We start from the raw sequence: 22,025 nt of genomic DNA, 5'->3' as shown, positions 1-22,025 counted from the left end.
AAGTAAACCATTCACCGGCTTGAGAGAAGGGACAGGCACCTGGGGGGAGATGGGTGGTGGTGAAGACACCTCAGTAGTGACCCTGCAATAAGGGCTGACTTCTGATCTCTTGTTGCCGCATTGATGCAGCGTCCCAACCAATGACCCCGTTGTTGAAGAGGGGCGCTCAAGGGTGACCCCAGAACATTCAAGCTACATCGAAAACTGCTCCAGCCAAAGTCTAAATGGGTGGAATCGAGAGGAAAAAAAAAATCAAAAATGTAAAAATACTGATATTGGGAGTGAAATCTGGGTTGTGCTCGGGAATGGAACACTTCCACTTTTTTTTGGCACTAAACGTCCGTGTCACATTTCTCACACATACGCGGGGCAGTAACAGTGCCCCATGCTCAGATAATACACCTTTGGAAAAGAGTGCCACGCCGGTTTTACAGCGTGAGGCTGCCCCCACCCCTCCACCACCCCCCAACATTCCCTGGGTCGGCACGCTGAGTTTCCGCTGCACGGGGAGAGGGAGCGGTGAATGGGCACCGAGAAAACTCAGCTCCAAGCAGTCGGACCACTCCGATGACAATTGCAGCACTGCTGAGATTCCGCACGGAGGCTTTTTTTTTGGGGGGGGGGGTGTTGCCTTTCGAATGACAGCCTGCCACTCGAGAACTTCTGGTTTAAAAAAAAATTGGGGGCGGGGGGGTGACAAAAGGTAGGTTTAAACACTCTTGCAAATCCTTAGTTGGGGAGTATACACTCTGTGCATCTCTTCTTGTCCCCCCCCCCCCCCCTCCAAAGCTTCCCTCACTTGATGTATGTCAGGTACTGCAATGGAACACTTTCTATTAGTAAACAACTGCTTCACAGAACAGACAACTAACACTCAGATCTATGAAACGACTGGAGACTCTCAGCCAGGGTGACCGACTCATCGCCTACCAGTTCGACCCCTTTTAAATACTGGTGGCTCCCACGTCTCACTGCCAGCACTATCCCCCAACTCTCCACCACCAGTGAGACCTTGATCCAGCCTCATCAGATCCCTTGGACCAGACAGCCGGGTGCCTAGGAGGGGGGTGGGCCAAGTCCCTGCTTCTCAGCCGCAGGAATACTGATGCACGTGGAATGACTAGGTGGGTTTATGCCTCTTTCTTGCTTTTTTTTTTGAAAAAATTAAAAAAAAAAGATAAAAAGGACTTCAACTGCAACGTAGGAAGACTTGGGCCAGGGTGGAATCCTGAACTTCAGCCAAAGCGCTCTCGAACCAGCATCATAAGCTTTTTCTTGCCTTTATAGGTTTGTTTGAGGTTGTCTATGAACTGTGTAAACTGAATGTGCCCGTCCTGAGCCATCAGGAAGGTCTCCCGGGCTTTGCTGAGGAACTCGATGAACTCGCTGTAATGGCGGGGGCTGATGTGGGTCAGGCGAGAGTGCGTGGTGCTGATGTATGCATCGATCGTCGCGTTAAGCAGCTGGCAGAGCGGGGCCTTCTCCGTCGACATGAGCTTCCCGGAATTCCTGCGGCCAGGAACGCCAGCCAAGCCCGGGGCGGACATGGTCCACCTCCTCAGGATGTCCGACAGCACGGGGGCACACTGGACGCTCTTGATGACCAGCGGCACGATGGCGGCCAGCTCGTTCTTGCCCAGCGAGTGGCTCAGCGAGCAGGCCCACAGGACGTCGTTGATGGCCGTGTGGGTGTCCTGATTGTAGGCGACGTTGAGGTGGGACAGGGCCAGGCTGGCCATCTTGTAGGCGCGGATCGGGAAGCCCCTGTGCTCCATGTACCGGGCGATGGTGAACAAGTGCGAGTAGCTCATACCTGTAGAGGCAGAGTCCAGGACAATCTGGTACGCGGTTTCAAAGGCTACGTGGTTCTTTTCGCACAGTGTCAGCGCTGAGAGTGCGCAATTCTGAGGGTCCTTCATTGTACACTGGAGTGCAAGTGTCCGTGCACAACTGTCCAGCTCCTCGCGTTGTGTATAGTCCAAATTCAAGCGCAGAACAGTGGCGTGAGAGGTCACTGTGGCAGCTACTATTGTAGTGGCTTCAGTTGGAGTGAAGAGAGAATACCAATTCTGCATTATATTCATCAAGGCACAAACACCTGCAAGAGAAACACTCCTTAGCAAGCAGTACAAGATGACAAGTTGCGATTGCTAGCAAAGCAAAAAAGTCTACAAAATTAACAGTTTGCATTTACACTGTGTTGTGCATAACCTCACGGCATCCCCAAAGGCCAACAAATCACTTCTGCTGTTAGCAGGAGTTTTGTTGTCACATGAGTACAGCAAAAAGCTTACAAGTCACCACTTACAGGGCACCCACCATCTTAGACTCAAAGGTACAGATTCTTCAGTAAAGAAAACTTAGAAGAGTTACGGAATAAAAAAGTTAGGCATTAAAGATCATAGGAATAAATCAGATAAATAAGTAATTGATAGGAATCAAGCCAGCCAATCTTACACCACAAGATCCCGGTGAAATAAGATCATAAAATGAAGTGATGGGGGTGGTGATAAATAATGGCCGTAACAAGTGTACGGCTAGAGAGATTTAAAAAGTCTCATCAGAACGATGATGAAGGAGACAGCCTTAGGATTGCATTGGAAGCAACAGGCATACAATGTTTCTGCAACGTAAGTGGAACTGACACCAATCTTGCTCAGAGCCACGGGAGTGCGGCTCACACTAGGTTCCGAGGTAACATCTGTCTTGGAGGAAGAACATGAAAGCCCCCAGTTTAGATGTGGGTGGCCTCTGGTGGGCCAGTGTCACAATTAATTACAATATCCCTGGGTTTCATCTCTAAACATAAGCCAAGGCCTCTTGATGTAGACTGGGACTGTACGCCCCGCACAGCACAGCAGACCCAGCGTTTTATGTGACGTACATGTTAGTTGAACTGCACAGCCTGAAGTATTGAGGTTACACAAATTACCACTGGAGAAGCAGTGACTATGGGTCTGAGCCTCAGTGAGAGAATGAAGAGTGGGCAGAAAAAGGGTGGTGCAGTATTATCACTTGACTAGCAATTTAGGAGTTACAGCGAATGCGCTGGACACAGATTCAAATCTCTCTGGCAGCTGGCAGAATTTAAAGTTGGGGAAAAAAAGAATTTAAATTTAGTTTTGTACCCCTATCATTGAACTCGCATTAAAAACCCATCTGGTTTACTCATGCCCTTTAAGGAAGGAAATCTGCCATCCTTACCTGGTCTGGCCAACACGTGATTCCAGACTCTCAGCAATGTACCCTGAACTATAGAACCCCCACATGTGGAAAGATACCATTTCGCCCATTGGGTCTGCATCAACCTTTCAAAGGACATCCCAGCCAGATCCAGATCCAGTGCCCCACCCGATCCCTGGTAACCCTGCATTCCCCATGGCTAACCCACCTGGTCTGCACATTCCTGGACACTACGGGGCAATGCAGCACGGCCAATCCACCCTAGCCTGCACGTCTTTGGGCTGAGAGAGGAAACCCACCCAGACACGGGGAGAACGTGCAAGCTCCACACAGAGACAGTTGCTCGAGGGTGGAATCGACCCTGGGTCCCTGGCGCTAAGAGGCAGCAGTGCTAACCACTGAGCCACCGTGTTGCCCATTTGTGGTTCACTTAGCTGCCAGCTAACATGGCTTATCAAGTCTCTGTTCAAGGGCAGTTAGGAACGTATAATAATTGCTGGCCTTGCCAATCATACCTGCATCCCATTTAAGCATGTTACAATAAAAAAAACTTGTCACTTACCAACTTCCGTAGCACAGCTCACCAACCAACGGACCATCTCACGACGTCGCCAGTTCATAGTTGACAGCGTCATTCTCATTACCTGCAGGCAGGAAGGACGTCCAACAGTCAAGGTACAGTAAGGAGGCATTAATGGGAGTTCTGATCATTTAAACGTTACAGGCAGACTTTCTAGAGAAGACTTCATTCAGTTTCTCGAATGTCCGCCTTTTGTAATGCTGGGTGCATTGCACAAAGGGTCGCTACCACAACCAGGAAAGATTTGCCACAGAGCACAGCACAGAGGCTTACCTCTGGCAAAACGGTCTTCACGGCAGATCACACAGCGGAGAAGAAAGAGTTGAACAAGACTTCTACAATAAACTGCAGGCCTGCCACTGACCCTTAAACAAGGGACGAGGGAGCGCGAGATATTAATGCACAAAGAGCAAGTTAACATGTACAGACAAAATCCAATTCCTTAAGCATACTGCTTCACTACTGAGTGATACGTTCAACTGCATTCTGGAGAATATGATATGAAAGAGTGCCAGGAAATCCTCAAAAAATAATGCCACATTCAGAGGAGACAGGCAGGGCTCAGGGTTTAATGGAGAACATCATGCCCTCGTTCTGACAGACAGCACGAGACTGCTTGCCATACCAACTACTTTGGTGCACTTTGCATATTCCCCACAACAACCTCGAGGGCTTGAAACACACAATACAAATATGGGGTCTTGCTGTGTTTCAAGTTCACTCCAACTCAGTACTGCTCTACAGAGTGCTTGGAAGATCCTCAAATTACAAGTACACAACAGGCCATAAGTTAAGACTGGAAATGAACACACAAACAACTGAGACGGTGCAAGGAGCTCCAATTTGGTGTTGCTATAGCAGGGTTTCCAAAAAAGAAAAACCGCTTTCCTTCTGGACTTGACAGAATCACAGGACAGTAAATGCAGGCAAGTACAGTTTGGGCATCGATCACAGCTACAGGAAATCAACCTATGGTAAAAGTCTCAGTGATCTCTCCATCCCTTCAAATTAAACCTTGAGTTTTTATTACTTTATATTGGCAAAACCTTTCCAATGTGAAGATAGGACACATGGGGTTATTACAGTAATCATTTCTAACCTCTAGATTCAATCATTCCAAGGCTCTGCCAAATCGCTATCCACCTCACATTCAACACAATGGGGCTCATCCAAAACTCTACTCCCTTTTACCCATAGGTCACGCACACTCACGGTTTTCGTAGAGGGGAAGCCCTTCAGCCCATCGAGACTGTACTGCCATTCTAGTATTTTCAGCCTGGATTTCCAAATCCTCCCCTGAGCCCACCTAACTCATCTCCAGAGCCTCCGCCACAACTCAGATCTCTGTACTCCACCAATTCCAGCCTCGCGAATAATCCCAATTTCAACTGCCTCACCTCGTGGGAATGGATCCTTCCACAGCCCTGAGTTCTGGAATTCTTTTCCTGCAACTCCTGCCTTGCTTCTTCCAAGATATCTCTTGAAACCTACCCATTGTGGACAAACCTTTAGTCACCTATTCTAGTATCCTACGGGGATTTGGGCCAAATGCTGCACACCTCAACAGAATGCTGCTGTTAAGTGCGGCACGGTGGCTCAGTGGTTAGCGCTGCTGCCTCACAGCACCAGGGTCCCGGGTTCGATTCCAGCTTCGGGAGACTGTGTGCGTGGAGTTTATATATTCTCCCCATGTCTGTGTGGGTTTCCTCCAGGTGCTCCGGTTTCCTCCCACAGTCCAAAGATGTTCAGGTGAGGGTGAATTGGCCATGATAAATTGCCCATTGTGTTCAGGGATGTGTAGGTTAGGTGCAATTAGTCAGGGGTAAATACAGCATAACAGGGTGGGGGAATGGATCTGGATGGGTTTCTCTTCAGAGGGTCAGTGTGGACTTGTTAGGCCGAAGGGCCTGTTTCCACACTGTAGGGATTCTCTGATACAATTCTATGATATGCCTCTAGATTTTTACCAAATGAATAGCACTATAAAATTGTAAGCTCTTAGGATAATGGAAAATAATCTGTCAATTCTACATGGAGTTCGACAGTAGAAATTAAATGGAGGATAAAATGGGAGACAAATGTTGAATTGATAGTGAACGGAGGCAGAGACAATATTAAAGCAGACCCACCTGTAAGCCTAGCTCCAGGGATACATTGAGGAGTGTAATGTCGGGTGCAGAATTTGGTGGCGTAGCTGTTTTGCAAGCATCCTGCGCTAGCTTGTATATGAGGGATGGAGAATGAATGTTCTGCTGAATGGATTCCAAGACCACTCTCAGCCACTTTGGATCTCCTGCAACAAAAAAGGAAATATTATTTGATCGAACCACCAAGGAGACACTAAGTAAGAACACTTGCACAGAAGGGAGTCTGAACTGCAGCCTCTGACTCATTTATCACAGATTTAAATAATTTAGCAGAAGTAATTTCCCATCAGTGGAGTTGTGAAAACAGAATCTATAAACGCAAGTTAGTTGTTAAACACTAGAAAGAGATTCCTGATCACCGTGCACCTTATTTGGGAAAATACAATGGCTTGGAGGCCAGGAAACAGTCAGATGTATGATGAGCTGAACTGTGCTACTGATTTAAAAATCATCAGGAACACGGTACATAAACAAGAATATGAAAGGATAAAGGCTTAGAGCCAAAGCATTCTCCTAGACAGTTAAGTGACATTTGGAAGAGTTCAGGAACTGCTTGTTACCAGTCCTCTTCCACAATAATGAAATCACAAGGCACAGGAAGGACCTTAAAAAGATATAAAACGACTGACCCACCCACCCCTCTCCCATTTCACTTATTAATATAGATCTCACAATTACTCCCCACTTGGCCTGGAAGCAGGACCTGAAGATAATACAGAAGCCAAACAAAGGCTGCAAGACTACAATAATCCAAGGGCAGACTTGAGAAAAATACAAGTTTTTTTTTTAGAAAGGATGTAAAAAAAAAAGCAAAGAAATATAATTTCTTATTTTACATATGGACTTTCAAGAGAGAACATGAAAGTGAGAGAAGCTGAAGTGGAAGAACATATTACAGCTGGTGTTTTCATAAGCTCAGTTTTCAGGAAACCGTGAATTTCAGAAACATTTTGAAAGCAAGTTCAGTAAAAGTAGGAGCCTTCCGGTAGGATGTTTGGTTGAGAAACACATTCATGAGGAAGGGGAATGCAGAATAGAGAGTCTGAAGTCAATAACTGACACACAGTTGGTGTGGTGATCAGGGTGACCAAACTGTATGGTGTAAGCTGGTTCAGCTACTCCACATCATTCATGTGCTACTCGTAATGGCACAGCGGTCGGAGCTTCCCAAAAAACTTTTCAAATGTACCAACAATGGGTGGCCTTGTCGGAGGCTGGGTAACCTTAACAGAATCCCCACAGTGTGGAAACAGGCCATTTGGCCCAAAGTGTCCACACCAACTCTCCAAAAAGTAACTCATCCGGACCCATTCCCCTACACTATTACTCTACATTACCCCTGACTAATGCACTAACCCACACATCTCTAAACACTATAGGTAATTTAGCATGGCCAATCCACCCCAACCTACACATTCCTGGACACAATGGACAATTTAGCATGGACCAATCCACCCTTACCTACACATCTTTGGACTGTGGGAGGAAACCAGAGGAAACCCACGCAGACATGGGGAGAAGGTGCAAACTCCACACAGACAGTCACCAGAGGCTGGAATCGAACCAGAGTCCCTAGCGCTGTAAGGCAGCAGTGCCAACTATGAGTTTGTTTAGCAGCTTCCTTGACTGGAAGTCTTATGCTCTTCTTCCATCGAGTCATCCAGTGGCAATTGAGTTTCAGCCCTTCAGCGTGGAGAACGTGCCCATTAACAACTTCAGTGATCATTTTGATATTATTTAGGAGCTCATATTCTTCCAGCTGATTAAGCACTACTCCATTAGTTCACTTCTCAGCCCGGTTTGCTCTTGGCATCCTTCTTATGCTGTCATTTTGAAGCAGTTTGTTTTCTGCCTACTGCTATGAGCCGAATAACTGGATAATACAAACATAAACCTATGAACTAGGAGCAGGAATAAGGTATTCGGTCTCTCGAGACTGTTCTACCATTAAACAAAACCATGGATCTGAGCATTCATGTTTCAAATTCCACATTTCCAGACATCCCTAACCCTTAGATTCTTGTTCAGCAAGGGAATCAATTTACCTACACCTTAAAAATATTCAAAGATGCACCTCCACTGCCTGCTGAGGTGGAATGCTCTAAAGTTATGCAACTGAGACAGACCTTGCCAAATTTTTGTTCATTAAGTGCGATCATCAATTTTATTTGCATTAGACGTTGCTCAATGGTTAGTACTGTTGCCTCACAGCGCCAGGGACCTGGGTTCGATTCCACCCTCGGGCGACAGTCTGTGTAGAATTTGCACATTCGCCCCGTGCCTGTGTGGGCTTCCTCCGGTTTCCTCCCATAGTCCAAAGAGGTGCAGGTTACGTGGACTAGCCATGGGAAATGCAGGGTTACGGGGATAATGGTGGGTGTGGCTGAGGTGCTCTTCAGAGGGTCAGTGCAGACTTGATGGGCCAAATGGCCTCTTTCTACACTCGGGGGATTCTATGATTTCAACTGCCCCCGGGTTCTCAACTGACCCACAATGGGAAAACATCCTTTCCACATCCCCCTTTAAGACTAGTTACTCTTCCAAGCTCCGGTGAAAACGAGCCCGACCTGTTTAACCTCTCTGAATAAGGCAACCACTGCGTTCCAACTGTTAATCTAACGCTAATTCACAAATTACATCCTGAATTTGAGAGCTTGTCCTTCGTACATTGAATTATTCTCAAAAATGCAGCTAGTTGGTTTAAATCAGTCAAATGAACCATCAACAAAACAGACCAACTCTACAGGCAGGAGCAACATTCTGGTTTCACTTTAAGATCGCGACCGTACAAATTCAAACTTGGTGAAAAAAAGCATTAGTTCACTTTCCTAGACAGTCTAGGAGGAGAAAGTTATGAGAAAATATTGAGAAGAAACTTGTTTAAACCCAAGTGAACAAGACGGACCCTACAGCTCTTAGTTTCACGTGGTCATTGCTTTCAAAACTTGAATGCCAGAATTGGGTCTGTGCAGTAACACATAGGTCCTGAAGATGGTACTGCGAGTATTTCGCAAGCAGCTTGCAAGGAGCAAAACAAAGCAGCTGTTTGCAGCCACAATCTGAGTCCAAAATGGCTCCATTGCAAAACGAAGCCAATAACTCATGTCAAAAGCATCAGTTCTGGCAGCAAGGACTGCATTCTTGCATCGTTACATCGAGCAAATGAATTTCAACAAACATGGGGACCTTGGTGACTCCAGGAATTCAGTCGCAGGAAGTTCCTTTGTGAGCTGAGTCTGCCCAGCTCAGTAGGAGCGTGCCAAAACATCTTGAGAAAACTTCACGTTAAAATTAGACTTTAAAGTGGCGTCCTGTTCTTCAGAAAAAGGAAGAATACCCACTGGTAAGGCACAGATTGATCGGTATTCAAGAGAAAAATAGAACAACAGGCGGCCATTCAGCCCATTGAGCCGGCTCTGCTATTCATTATGACCACAGTCACAAGTCACACGACACCAGGTTATAGTCCAACGGGTCTGTTTGGCATCACAAGCTTTCGGAGCACTCCTGGTGTTATGTGACTTCTGACTTTGTCCATCCCAGTCCAACACTGGCACCTCCACATGTTGATCATCCAACTTAGTACCCCAGTTTCTTTTTTGATTCCATTAGTCCCACGCATGAAGTGCAAGTGCTTCTTGAAAACATTCCATGTTCGGACCTCAACTATGACAGGGAATTCGACAGGGTGAAGACAGTTCTCAATGACCTTTAAACTGTGACCCCCTGGTTCTGGACTCCCCGGTCATTGGGAGCTGCTTTCCTGTCTAGTCTCACTGGAGTTTAATTGAACCAGACCCACAGGGAACTCAAGCATGGGAACTGCTTTGATACGATGGTGTCTCGAGTTACCTTTCGCAGCTGTCAACATGGTGGATGCTAGCTCGCATTGTTGAGTTTCAAGGTGCCCAAGGATGAACCAACGCGGGTAACGGCTTGGATCCACTAATGCGACGAGGTGCGGGTGAGAGCCATCACCTGCAGGTGCCATCGACTCCAACACTGGCAGCCTGCAAGGGGACAATAAATACCAATGAGCAAGGGGACATCATGCTGAACAGCAGGCTCACGATCCAACTCATCACTGAATATAAATTATAAACAATTAAAAAAGTCAGGGAGCACTTCATGTGAAAACAAAACAAACTTTGCACAAAAATTCAAGAACACTTTCTACACCTTTGTGGATGTCCAGAGCCAATTAGGATTTTCAAGAAACAAGGCTGATAGATTTTGATTGGATAGAGCTCTCAAGAGCTATGCAACAAAGGCCCGCAACTGAACAGATGAATGGGTTGATTAGTACACTCCAGACGCAATGATCTTTTCTCGCTACTTGTTGAGGGAATGTGCTGTGTTTCACATTATACCATACCAATGGTCGCTGAATGCAACACAGTCACAATGCACTGTCCCAAAAAGCGGATTCAACACCTACAATTACCACAGCTAGCACAGCATGCTCAGCCTCAGCACTCTGACTATAAACTGTGCTTATGGTGGAAGTGCTGCCTTTCCTTCCTGCAAGGACGGCTCTCGATCACTGCCAAATGGCTATGCCAAAACCTGCCCACTCGAATATTCTACCATTCCGCACTCTTCTCTTTCTCGGTCACCAACTCACAAGGTTCCGTGAGTGCGGACCGATTAATCTACACCTTGCTCCTTTTATAAGAGGCTGAGTGCTGCAAACTATAGCCCATGGGGTCAAGCAATTACTGACGACGTACCCAGTAGACCTCAGCAATTGATGAAAAAGCAGAAACCCCAAGAATTCCATTCAATTCCAGTCCTTAACCTGAAGGACCCATAAATCAATTCTGAGATGATCACTGGTGTCTGGGAATAACCTGGTTATTTAAACAACAGCTCCAGAGATCTACGGACAACTTGAAGCACTTTAGAGGCAATTATGTAATCTTAAAATATTATCCACTATTATATCCAAATTACTCCGATTCCCAAAAATGGAAATATGATAAACCAGATAATCTTAGTGGAGCTGGTTGAGCAACAAAATGTTGACAGTGATGCCAGGAAGAGCTGCTACCTTTAAGTACCTGCCTTGGACCCTTACGTCAATTCAAAAGGTGCACTTCTGACAGCACAGCACTCCCTCAGTACTACCCTGAAGTAGCAGATTAAAGTTAATGTCCAAGACTGTAGAGGGAAAGGGACATCAACCCAATCTGCCCTGACTCTTAAGACTACACACCCCTTGGTCAGTGGTACCAACTGAAATCAGAAGGCTGCAGCTTTAGATTGTCAATGAGCCTCTGACAGCAGTAACACGAATACAACATTTCATCCTGCCAGAGGTTTGCCCAGACGTTGACCTAAAATCACAGGGAGGGGCAGAATTGGCTAGGGCTATTCTTACTGGAGCATCGGGGATGGAGGGGTGACCCAATAGAGATCTAGGAAATCATGAAGGGTGTGAATAGGGTGAATGGCGAAGATCTTCTTTCCATTTTAGGGGAGTCCAAAACTAGGGGGCACAGGGTTACCGTGAAAGGGGAAAGGTCCCTTCGAAATCTAAGTGGTGACTTTTTCACACAGAGGGTGGTATGTGTAAGGAGTGAGCTGCCAGGGGAAGTGGTGGAGGCTGATACAATAACAACATTTAAAAGGCATCTGAATGGGAAAGGTTTAGAGGGATGGCAAATGGGTCTAAATTATTTTAGGATATCTGATCGGCCTGTACGAGTTGGACTGAAGGGTCTGCTTTCGTGCTCTACAGCTCTATGACCGACTCTAAACTGCATTTTAGTGATTAACACCAATGATGTCACCCTTCCAGCTTAATTTTAACGTTGATAACTGAGTCACTACAATCAGTTCTGTAGTGACACAATTTTGGCCATTAAATTACATTTTAAAAGAATGGATTTAAGAGGCACTGGAAAGGATGCTAAAATTGTACAACAATAATGCAAGAAGACAGAGCTTATACCCATCAGGAAAGGAAGAACAGGTTGGGCCTTTGCTCTTGGTGGAGGGGGACAAAAAAAAATGTGAAGGCTGAGGGTGACCTATCATAATCCAAGTCTTCGATATTCGTCAGCAGCGTGGACATTTGGGTCAGAGAGCCTGCTTTAGTGCCACACATCCTCTACGCAACCCAGAGAGCTTTCACACAGCAGAACGCCTCAACAAGTGGAAGAAAATTACATTTTGTGTCAGCTCTCTGGAAAAAGGTGATTCAGAGGGAAGCCTCCTGGACTGATCAGTTAGATCTGTGGTGAGCACTGTTAGGTCATAAAAGCTACTGAATTTGCTCAGGCAAGGGAACCCACACAGATAAGCAGAAGAGTGACGCCCCATGAGAAAAAAGTCTTCCTCGCCTCACCAGCCAGCTTCCAGTCCCCATTCTTTTGATGAGACTAGTCGCTCACCACAGCAGGTGTCTAAACACGTCACATGGGCCTCTTTTGAGAACAGACTACGCACTGCTCTCTAAACGTTCGTGCAACTTTTTCTGAGAGTGTGTTCGTGCATCGGAGGTGACTCACTGACCAATATATATATGTGTACTGCGTATTTCCTGCTCAAGCACTGCACAATCTTGCAAATTGGAGATAGTTTTCAAGAAAAAAAACAGCAACCTGTACCTACAGTCTCCTTCAAGATGTGGGATGAGGCTCTGCAGCAAGAATTTTGGTCAAAATCCCCCACCCGTAAGAATTCTTCATTGCACTCATCCAAAGCACATAGCCCACATTGAGATGTGCTTTCCACCTCCATACAGGTTAATCAAATAACTGTGAAAGTTTCCAGGCCAAGACCTTTACAGAGATCCTTTGTGCAACTTTAGAAACGTTGCTGAAATGTGCTCTCAGAAGGCAAGGTAAAACATCAGGTTTCCACACAGCTATGTGCAAGTAAGTATAAACATGCTTCCCTCAAATGTCTCACCTACCTCATTGCTCTCAGAGACACTTTGTAGGCCAGGTCAGGGTCATGAAGCAGGAGAGCCTTGAACAAGTATCTTGCAAAAGTGTGCATGGGAACGCTCTCCCGATGGACGACCTCACCCAGACCGCTGAAGGGACCCCCTGAAGGGAGATAAATCAGATTACTGTCTGTTTACTGAGGAGAATAGGTAGATCCTCCTGTTTTTAAACAAAAACTGCACAATGGTGGTCTATTTGCTTTCTCAACAAGCTGATCCACAACAAGAAACAAAACCTCAAGGCAGGCCCAGTTTCACTCACTGGGCATTGCGAGTTTGATCAAAGGTGACAGTGGGACATCAATCAACTTCAGAGCGTGGCGCAGGAAAAGCACAGCAAGTCAAGCAACATCCGAGGAGCAGGAGTGGACGTTTTGGGCAGAAGGCCTTCATCAGGGAGCCATTCCTGAAGGGCTGATGCCTGAAACAGACTCTCCTGCTCCTCAGATGCTGCCTGACCTACTGTGTTTTTCAAGCGCCACACTCTCGACTCTGATCTCCAGCATCTGCAGTCCTCACTTTCTCCTACATAAATCAACTCCAGCCTTTTTGGGCTGGGGAACAGAAATAAATGAAGCCCAGACATTTGCCTTGCAAACACATGCTTCCTGGTCAGAAGCAACAATACCAAAGGATGGCTAAGTACATATTCACTTTTTTTAGATACAGTGTGGAAACAGGCCCTTTGGCCCATACAGTCCACACCAAGCCTCCGAAGAGTAACCCGCCCAGACCCATTTCCCTCTGACTAATGTACCTAACACTATAATTCACCTGACCTGCACACCTTTGGAGTGTGGGAGGAAACCAGAGCACCCAGAGAAAGCCCACGCAGACCCAGGCAGAATGTGCAAACTCCACACAGAGTCACCCAAGGCTGGAATCGAACTTGGGACCCAGGTGCTGTGAGGCAACAGTGCCTCCACTGCCAAATATGGAACATATGTATAAGGCAGACCCCATTTAAATGCTGCATCGATAAAATGGTTTCTAAAAGAGGAAGGTCAACACCCTCAGGAGACGAATGCTAATTTTTTTTTAGGCCCAACGGGGCTTTTTAAAATCATGTTGGACTCAAAAAAAGTCAACTTCCTCTCTCCACAGCTGCTGCCAGAGCCTGCTGAGATTTTCCAGTATGTTGTTTGAAATTTCAGATTTCCCACCCATTGTTCTTTGCATTTTTCAGAAGAATAATTTGTTTCTGTGCCTAGTTAATAAACTGTTGGCTATTAGTGACATTGCATATCCAATAACAGTTCTGGTCAAATGCTGTTAAGCAAAGGCAACTTCTCACTAAGTACCTTTAACCCCACCAGAGAGCTTCAGTTGGATTTGGTAATTTGGAACAGATATCCATTTACAGGGTTCTCTCTGGGACAATGTTGCAATACTTGGCGTGAAGAGGAGCTCTTTTTACCTCAGCTGACCAAACAGGGGAAAATAGTGACTCTGCTTTACAACTCCTGCAAGGCTGTAGAACAGCCACTGGTTCCCATTTTGCTGTAAATGATACAATGTTGTTTACACCAGTGAGCACACTATGCCCCACTGACAAGATTATATCTACAAGCTCATGTTAACCCCAAACTAATCTAAACCAAACGGGTTCAGCTCATGCAGCGGGGGGGTAAGGGGAGGGGGAGGGGAGAAGAGGGAGAGAAAGGGGGGGGGGAAGAGGGAGAGAAAGGGAGGGGGAGGGGGAAAGAGAGAGAGAGAGAGAGAGAGAGAGAGAGCGAGAGCGAGCAAGAGAGTGTGAGCGAGCACACTGTGTTTTCAAGTTTAATTCAACTTGGTCGCACCAAACAACCACGCTCTCTGCACTGCACTAATATGTCAGTGTGGTTAATAAGTAAAGGTTAACTCTTCAGTGGGTTTCTAGTTTGTGTAACGGAAATTTTGAGGCAAAATCGGGGCCACTGTTTCTCCTGCAACAATGCACTTAAGAATGGAATTCTCCACTGAGTTGGTGGCAGATAGCCCCCGCGTCCAAATCGCCCATTTTATACTGCAGTATGCAAATTACTGAGGCAAACTGCAGAAACTTGTTAAAATTCCGTATTAGATCTACAGTTGAGGACGGTTTCCTGACAAGGAAACCAAATATCTCTGAATTGCTTTCTGGAAAAGTTGTTTTTGTTAAATGTTGCAAAAGTAGTAATACAAAAGGAATTGATCTGACAAAAAAAGCTATGAACTTCCAATGAGCCTTCTCAACATGTGAGAACCGGGACAGGTTACGAGAATTGAGAACCTGCTTCCAGCCACGTGTAGCTAGAGCAGAAAAATCAAATTATGTTTAAAAAGCCCATTCCATTCTGAATACTGAGGCAAATACGAAAAGACAGGAAGAGCTTGGCTGGAGTCCTACTCACGTCACAATTCCAACAAATCCCTCCTCAGCTCATGGCAGACTTCTTGGGATAGAAATAGACAAAACCTCAAGGTCAATTTAGGGAGGAAATAAAATCCAAACTCCTCTCTGACAACAATCCACTTTGATTGTCTCCGTACCAGCCAACCGCACTTAACTGTAAGACATAGACTTTGCATTCAAGCCAATTATTAATTATTTTCCCCCAAAATTTGTGAAGCTTGTAGCTTAGTTGCCTCAGGCAACCTCCAGTTCATCACTGATATGGCAGTAGGATACCCTTTACGATTTACAGCTTGTGCCTGAACTCATGGCACTAACAACAGGTCTTGGACCTCTGGTTTAAAAGGAGGACAGGGTGAAGCAGGGACCCCTGATCATTCCCATTCACTGGTTGCCCCGTGAGAGACAGGTGCGCATTTGCCTTACAGCAGTATGAGCAGGCTCAGCCGTGGCTTGCAATGCCATATCCGGTCAAACAGGCTGCTCACTACCTCATCTGAGAGGTGGAGTTGAACAAAAGGGGAGAAGAATTCTGCAATTATTAAAATAACAAAAAAAAGTCATTCCTACCTTCCAGTAGTAAAAGCGTCTGTTTACGCAAAACTTGTACAAGCCGCTCATCAAACTCCATTTGAGACAGCATCGATATAAGCTGTTCTTCATTTCGGCAAACCTTGTCCTGGGCATAGAGTCCCTCTGGCATTAACCTTTGCTGTCCTAACCCTATTAGCGCCACCTCAAGTGCAAGGGCATAGTAGGACTCTCCCGTGTTGCTGCTGCCAGGAATTGCAAAGTGCTGATAGACCGGTTTCCTAATATCACTTATTGAATCTGAAAAATAACCAAAGCATTTACAGGTCAAAGCACTTCAAAAACAAAAACCAAAATATGTTTTCAGATATGGGAAGCAACAGTGGAATAAATGTATCGTATGTATACAACATAGAAGAACACATGCATTGATAACAATGATGATTAAGAAAAGAAAATCAATGGAATCCCCTACACGGGTAAGATTTGTAGAATGTCATGGAACAACAAACACCACGTATCACCTCTTTAGTCACCATTAACCAATGGCCCAGAGAATGATTCACTCTGAGAAAATGTTTCAAGATTTAACATTTATTAAATGTAGAGCATTAGAAAGAGCATCAGAGATTGCTTTGGGCTTTCCCAACTGCAAGTTCCTAGTGGAGAAGTGAACAGTATCATCACGTTGGCTCATCTGAGTTTTCGAACTGCAGAAGACAAAGCAGCCCCACTCGCAAATCGGGCCATTCCTCACACCCACCGCTTTTCATGTTAAACTTTTTGATTAACTGCTACTGCAAGCAGCTTTACTCTGGAAAACCCAAAGATTAAGGGTGTGGAGTGAATGACCACGTCACAAAGCACAGCAAGTTGCAAAAGAGACAGAAACCATATTAAAGAAAAACAATAAACACAAGTGCCTGAATCATGTCAGTTTTAAATAAGAAAGACTAAACTAGGAAAAAGAAATAGGTCACTATGACAGTCCTTTTCAGCGAATGCAATTATCACAGAGTGTAACCAGGATTTGATTACACTGGATCATTTGCAAAGGCATCATGCTTGTGGAATCTGATGTATGCACTATAGTTGGAACCACAGAGTCCTACAGCATGAAGACAGGCCCTTTGGCCCAAATTGATCCATGCTGACCAAAATGCCCATCCACACTATCCCCATTTCCCTGCACTTGGCCCATACCCTTCTAAACCTTACCTACCCATGTATTTGTCCAAATGTCTTTTAAATGTTGTCAATGTACCTGCTTCAACCACTTCCACCAGCAGCTCATTCCATATGCATGCCATCTTCTGTGTGTGCCCCTCAAGGTTCCCTTCTATTGTTTCCCCTCTAACCTTAAACTGATGCCCTCTGGTCCTCGATTCCCCAACTCTGGAAAGAAGACTGAGGTGCATTCACTCTAACCATGCCTCTCAGGATCTTAAGACACTTCTATAAGATCACATGACTCCACCTCAGCAGTTACCACTCACGGGATGCTCAGCATGTTCATACTGAAGTAAATGTTTTTTTTCCAAACTTGTCCTACATTCTATTAATGCTCATCAAGGACACCGGACAATACGAAGCAGCTTAATCAAATTAATTCATGTCATTGGACAGCTTGTATGACTTAAGAAAACTGGAATAAACAGAAATCAAAGCCTCTACTGTTTTGATTTGCAATGCACCAAAAAGCTTTCAATTCCACAGCATTAATATGATGGGAGAATTGCAAAAGACCATTCATTTCCTGAGGCAACTGATGTCCTCCTTTGCCTTCACTGGCTGCCAAAGCCACAGCCCGACTGACTGTAGCACCCCCACACTGCATTGGCTGGGAGCAGGTAACAACAGACCACAGACATCTTTAAAGCAGGATTTCCTAAGAAGAAGTATTTGGAGTATTTACCAGTGAACAATACAGAGCTGTCGTCCTCCATTTTACAAGCTTCAAGCAAAGTCCTGCACAAACACCCGACAGGATCCAGGGGATGTCCAACCCAACCTTCCTGGTTTGAGATGGTGGTTGACCCTTTCTGCAACAGTTCTGAAAAAACAAAGCAAAGCCATTAAAACACATCCTGTTGCCTGCTGCGGAGCCAATGGACAGAGTCCTTGTTGCTCATTAAGCACATTATCAAATCTATTCACAGAACACAAAACCCCATGGTGGGTTTTCAGAAAAAAAAACACTATTTATGAAGCACCTTACTCCATCTTGAACATTACAAAGTCTCACTTTGAAACCCAATCAATTCCTTCCCCTATCTTCTTTCAAAGAGAAATGAGAAAAGTCAATTAATTTACACAATGAACTGGAAATTGAGGAACTGGAAACGTTTCTACTGTATGGGCTGGTGTTAGTTTAAACAAAAGTTGAAGATCTTAAATAAAATGGGAGAAAGTGAGGACTGCAGATGCTGGAGATCAGAGCTTAAAAATGTGTTGCTGGAAAAGCGCAGAAGGTCAGGCAGCATCAAAGGAGCAGGGAGAATCGACTTTTCCGACATAAGCCCTTCTACTTGAAGAAGGGCTTATGCCCGAAACGTCGATTCTCCTGCTCCTTTGATGCTGCCTGACCTGCTGCCATCTTAAATAAAAGTAAAACAAGTAGGACGAGACTTTTTTCAGCTCCCAATACCCCATGGGGACCCCAGTCCAACCCTCCAGATTAGCCTGCAGTCCCACTTACCTTTCTTTTGTTGCTTGTACATTTCCAACTGGCGTCTCTTCTGCAATCGCAGTGTATTGACAATTGCAATAGCCAAACGAAGAGCTTCCCGTGGGTACCCGTGAGATCTCAGTGCATCCACTCTGGCGCATGCAGTTGGGACATGCTCTATATTTTAAAAAAAAATACCGGCTGCTTTGAAATTCCTTGATTACTGCAAATGTTTATCATTATATATTGGGCCGCTGCAAATTACTTGCACTGAAATGTAAGCAGAAAGTCACCCAAGTGCACAAGAAAGATTGGAAGGAAGAAACGCAAGATAAAGGAAGGGCTCTGGCCAGGAAAACCAGAGATACAGATCGCAATGGAAGTTTCTCAGTCATTTATTTCTGAATACTCAAAAGCTGGGAAACAATATTTCTCTTAACTAAACCACAGTAAGAACAAAACATTACAGCGCAGTACAGGCCCTTCGGCCCTTGATGTTGCACCGACCTATGGTACCAATCTGAAGCCCATCTAACCTACACTATTACATTCTCGTCCATATGTTTATCAAATGATCATTTAAATGCCCTTAAAGTTGGCGAATCTGCTAATGTAGCAGGTAGTGTGTTCCACACCCCTACTACTCTTGGAATAAAGAAACTATCTCTAACATCTGTTCTATATCTATCAACCCCTCAATTTAAAGCTGTATCCCCTCGTGATAGCCATCACAGCCGAGGAAAAAGGTTCTCACTGCCCACCTGATCTAACACTCAGATTATTTTATATATCTCAATTAAGTCACCTCTTAACACTTCTCTCTCACAAAAACAGCCTCATGTCCCTCAGCCTGTGCTCACAAGATCTTCCCTCCATACCAGGCAACGTCATAGTAAATCTCTTCCGAACCCTTTCCAAAGCTTCCACATCGCTCCTATAATGTGGTGACCAGAACTGTACACAATACCCCAAGTGCGGTTGCACCAGAGTTTTGTACAGCTGCAACATGACCTCATGGCTTCGAAACCCAAACCCTCTACCAATGAACACCATATGCCTTCGTAACAACCCTACCAACCTGAGTGGCAACTTTCAGGGATCGATGTACATGGATACGGATCACTCTGCTCATCTTTAATCCTGTTGCTCATTCCAAAGTGAATCACCTCACACTTTTCCACATTAAAGTCCATTTGCCACCCCTCAAGCCTAGCTCTGCAGCTTATCTATGTCCCCCTATAACCTGCAACATACTTCCGCACTCTTCACAACTCCACCAACCTTAGCGTCATGGAATCAAAAGTTTTGCAAAAAAAAACAAAAAGTGATTGTATCTGATTGGTGCTGGATACTTCAGATCAGAATGAAAACCAGAAACCTTACTCCTCCACAAGCTGACACACGTAAGCTAAACTTTGGACACACTAACGCCTGGAGAGCTGCAGTAGCCAGGTACTCCCCTGGTGGCAGGTAACCTAACACCAAGCTGTGACAGGACAAAAATACACAACTATTTGATCATTTGAATTTTGATACTAATCTGGTATTAAATTCAATTACTTATTTTGGTGAACCAGATGTTTCAAATCTTACGAGTTTTGCCTCAATCTGTTTGTGTATTGAATAGCCAGCAGGTCAACTGCCTTATGCGTTTCGGTAATTGATGATGTGACAGCAGAAACAACAAGTATTTGGGATTTGCGTGTAGCCACAGATGTCTTGTATTAGTCAAGGATCAGCTATTGATTCTGGTAGACATTTAGCATGGGGTGGAGAGATGGGGAGTCGTGGAGGATATTCACAAGACTCAAGTGCACCAATAAAATCAGATAAGCTGCCCTGTCATGTACAGATGGTCCATGAAACACAAACCACCCAAACTTAGGAACACTCGTGCTCACAAACATGATCCCACACAGCGGTTTAATTTTAAAAGGTCTGTCTTACGAACTGCTATTTTACATTGTCCTGCATTCTGACTCGTGTACGAATCTACTTGCAATTGGGTCCCATTCACCACCGACAAGTTGCCAGCAGCACCAACATCACTATCCTTAATAATAAAATTTTATTTTACGACCACAATCATCACCCTGGGAAAACCTCTCTCCTACACCAAAGCAAGCCTTGTTCTTGACATTTTTTAAGCAACAAATTAATCCTTAGTTGCCTCACCTCTGTGCCATAATGAATGGGAGAATGAATGCTGGCTACGATCTAACTGAGGAGAAAGTGAGGTCTGCAGATGCAGGAGATCAGAGCTGAAAATGTGTTGCTGGAAAAGCGCAGCAGGTCAGGCAGCATCCAAGGAACAGGAAATTCCTGCTGCGCTTTTCCAGCAACACATTTTCAGCTACGATCTAACTGCCTCAGATTTAACACACAATTCTCCCTATCTCATAACCTCCTTCACATACTTAATTCAAGCTTGTTGTGCATGTTTCATTTCAAATAACTCTGCTTGTGATGGCTTTAACTTCAGCTGCCCCCGACCTCTGGAATTCCTTCCTTTAAGTGATATCTTAAAGCTTTCATACCTCCCACAAACTCCTCCAAGCTTTTGAAAGGAATACCGCCCACCCACCAACTCCCCGCAACGTCTCATTGTGGCTTGGTGCTTAATTTTGCTTCAAAGATGTGAAGATCAGGTGAATTGGCCATGCTAAATTGCCCACAGCGTTAGGTGCATTAATTAGAGGGGAAATGGGTCTGGATGGGTTACTCTTCGGATGACCGGTGTGGACTGGTTAGGCTGAAGGGCCTGTTTCCACACTGTAGGGAATCTAATCTAATCTAAACATAAATGCAAGTAGCAGTCACTGTTCAATTCTCCGGTACAATTCTGACACTGCAAAGTCTCAAAGTGGCATTTGACAAGACTGGTCTGGTGCCCCGAGCAGTTAATGGGAATGCAATTCTGTGTAATTATTCAGCGGCAACCTAAAATCTACTCACCAAGCCAAAGGGGACGCCCCTGAGAGTCAAAGAGTGACCGGTCTCCATCTCGCCACTGGTTTGTGTAGCTGTCACTGCTGATAATTTTCCGGAGGTGACAGTCTTTCCAGTCGAGTCCACAGGCTTCTATTGCACGCACAAAAACAGTTCGCCGGGTGCCTGCTGGGGTTGAAAGACAGTCGTTTCACTGCTCTGCAACCTCTTTCAACCACGTGATGCACAACAACACAAATCACAACAAACACAGGACCTGAAGGTCAGCCATCCCAAATTTTGTCTACAGTTATACAAATTCAAACACTACCTTATCATAAAATCAGTAAATGGTTGCAGGAGGTCAAATCAACCCTCACCCCTACCCTCTGAAGCAGCCACTCACCCATTGACACTCACTCCCCTGCCGTTTCCCCATAGCCTCGCAATTTTTCCTTTTCAGATAGTGTTCCATTCTCTTTTGAAGCTTTAATTGACTTTGCTTCCATGCTCTGCATTCGCACCATGGCGCGAGAAATAATAGTTTTTGTTAATTAGTACATCCTTCTGTTCTCGATCCTTATATCAATGGGGAAAGATTTCTAAAACCCCTCATGATTTTGGGCACCCTCTATCAAATCTTCTCTCCTCTAAAAAAGGAG

At 45.1% G+C, this 22,025-nt stretch overlaps 1 protein-coding gene across 1 annotated transcript in view; it reads right to left on the bottom strand.

Annotated features, from left to right (window-relative positions):
- Window positions 1-22,025, bottom strand: part of LOC132835864 (zinc finger SWIM domain-containing protein 4-like) — a 97,039-nt gene that overhangs the window by 1,342 nt on the left and 73,672 nt on the right. The window contains exons 7-15 of the mRNA XM_060854961.1: window positions 21,391-21,552; window positions 18,466-18,612; window positions 17,683-17,820; window positions 15,807-16,067; window positions 12,830-12,965; window positions 9,763-9,920; window positions 5,893-6,056; window positions 3,746-3,827; window positions 1-2,098 (exon numbers count right to left, since the gene is read on the bottom strand). The exon at window positions 1-2,098 is cut by the window's left edge and continues 1,342 nt beyond it. Of these exons, the coding sequence (XP_060710944.1) occupies window positions 1,236-2,098; window positions 3,746-3,827; window positions 5,893-6,056; window positions 9,763-9,920; window positions 12,830-12,965; window positions 15,807-16,067; window positions 17,683-17,820; window positions 18,466-18,612; window positions 21,391-21,552 (2,111 nt within the window). The 3' untranslated portion in view covers window positions 1-1,235. The remainder of the gene's footprint in view (window positions 2,099-3,745; window positions 3,828-5,892; window positions 6,057-9,762; window positions 9,921-12,829; window positions 12,966-15,806; window positions 16,068-17,682; window positions 17,821-18,465; window positions 18,613-21,390; window positions 21,553-22,025) is intronic.

Source organism: Hemiscyllium ocellatum, chromosome 45 (assembly GCF_020745735.1).
Source record: "Hemiscyllium ocellatum isolate sHemOce1 chromosome 45, sHemOce1.pat.X.cur, whole genome shotgun sequence".
In the NCBI taxonomy this organism is placed as follows: domain Eukaryota; kingdom Metazoa; phylum Chordata; class Chondrichthyes; order Orectolobiformes; family Hemiscylliidae; genus Hemiscyllium; species Hemiscyllium ocellatum.
The sequence above is the reverse complement of the archived record's forward strand: the minus strand, read 5'-3'. Positions and strand labels throughout refer to the sequence as shown.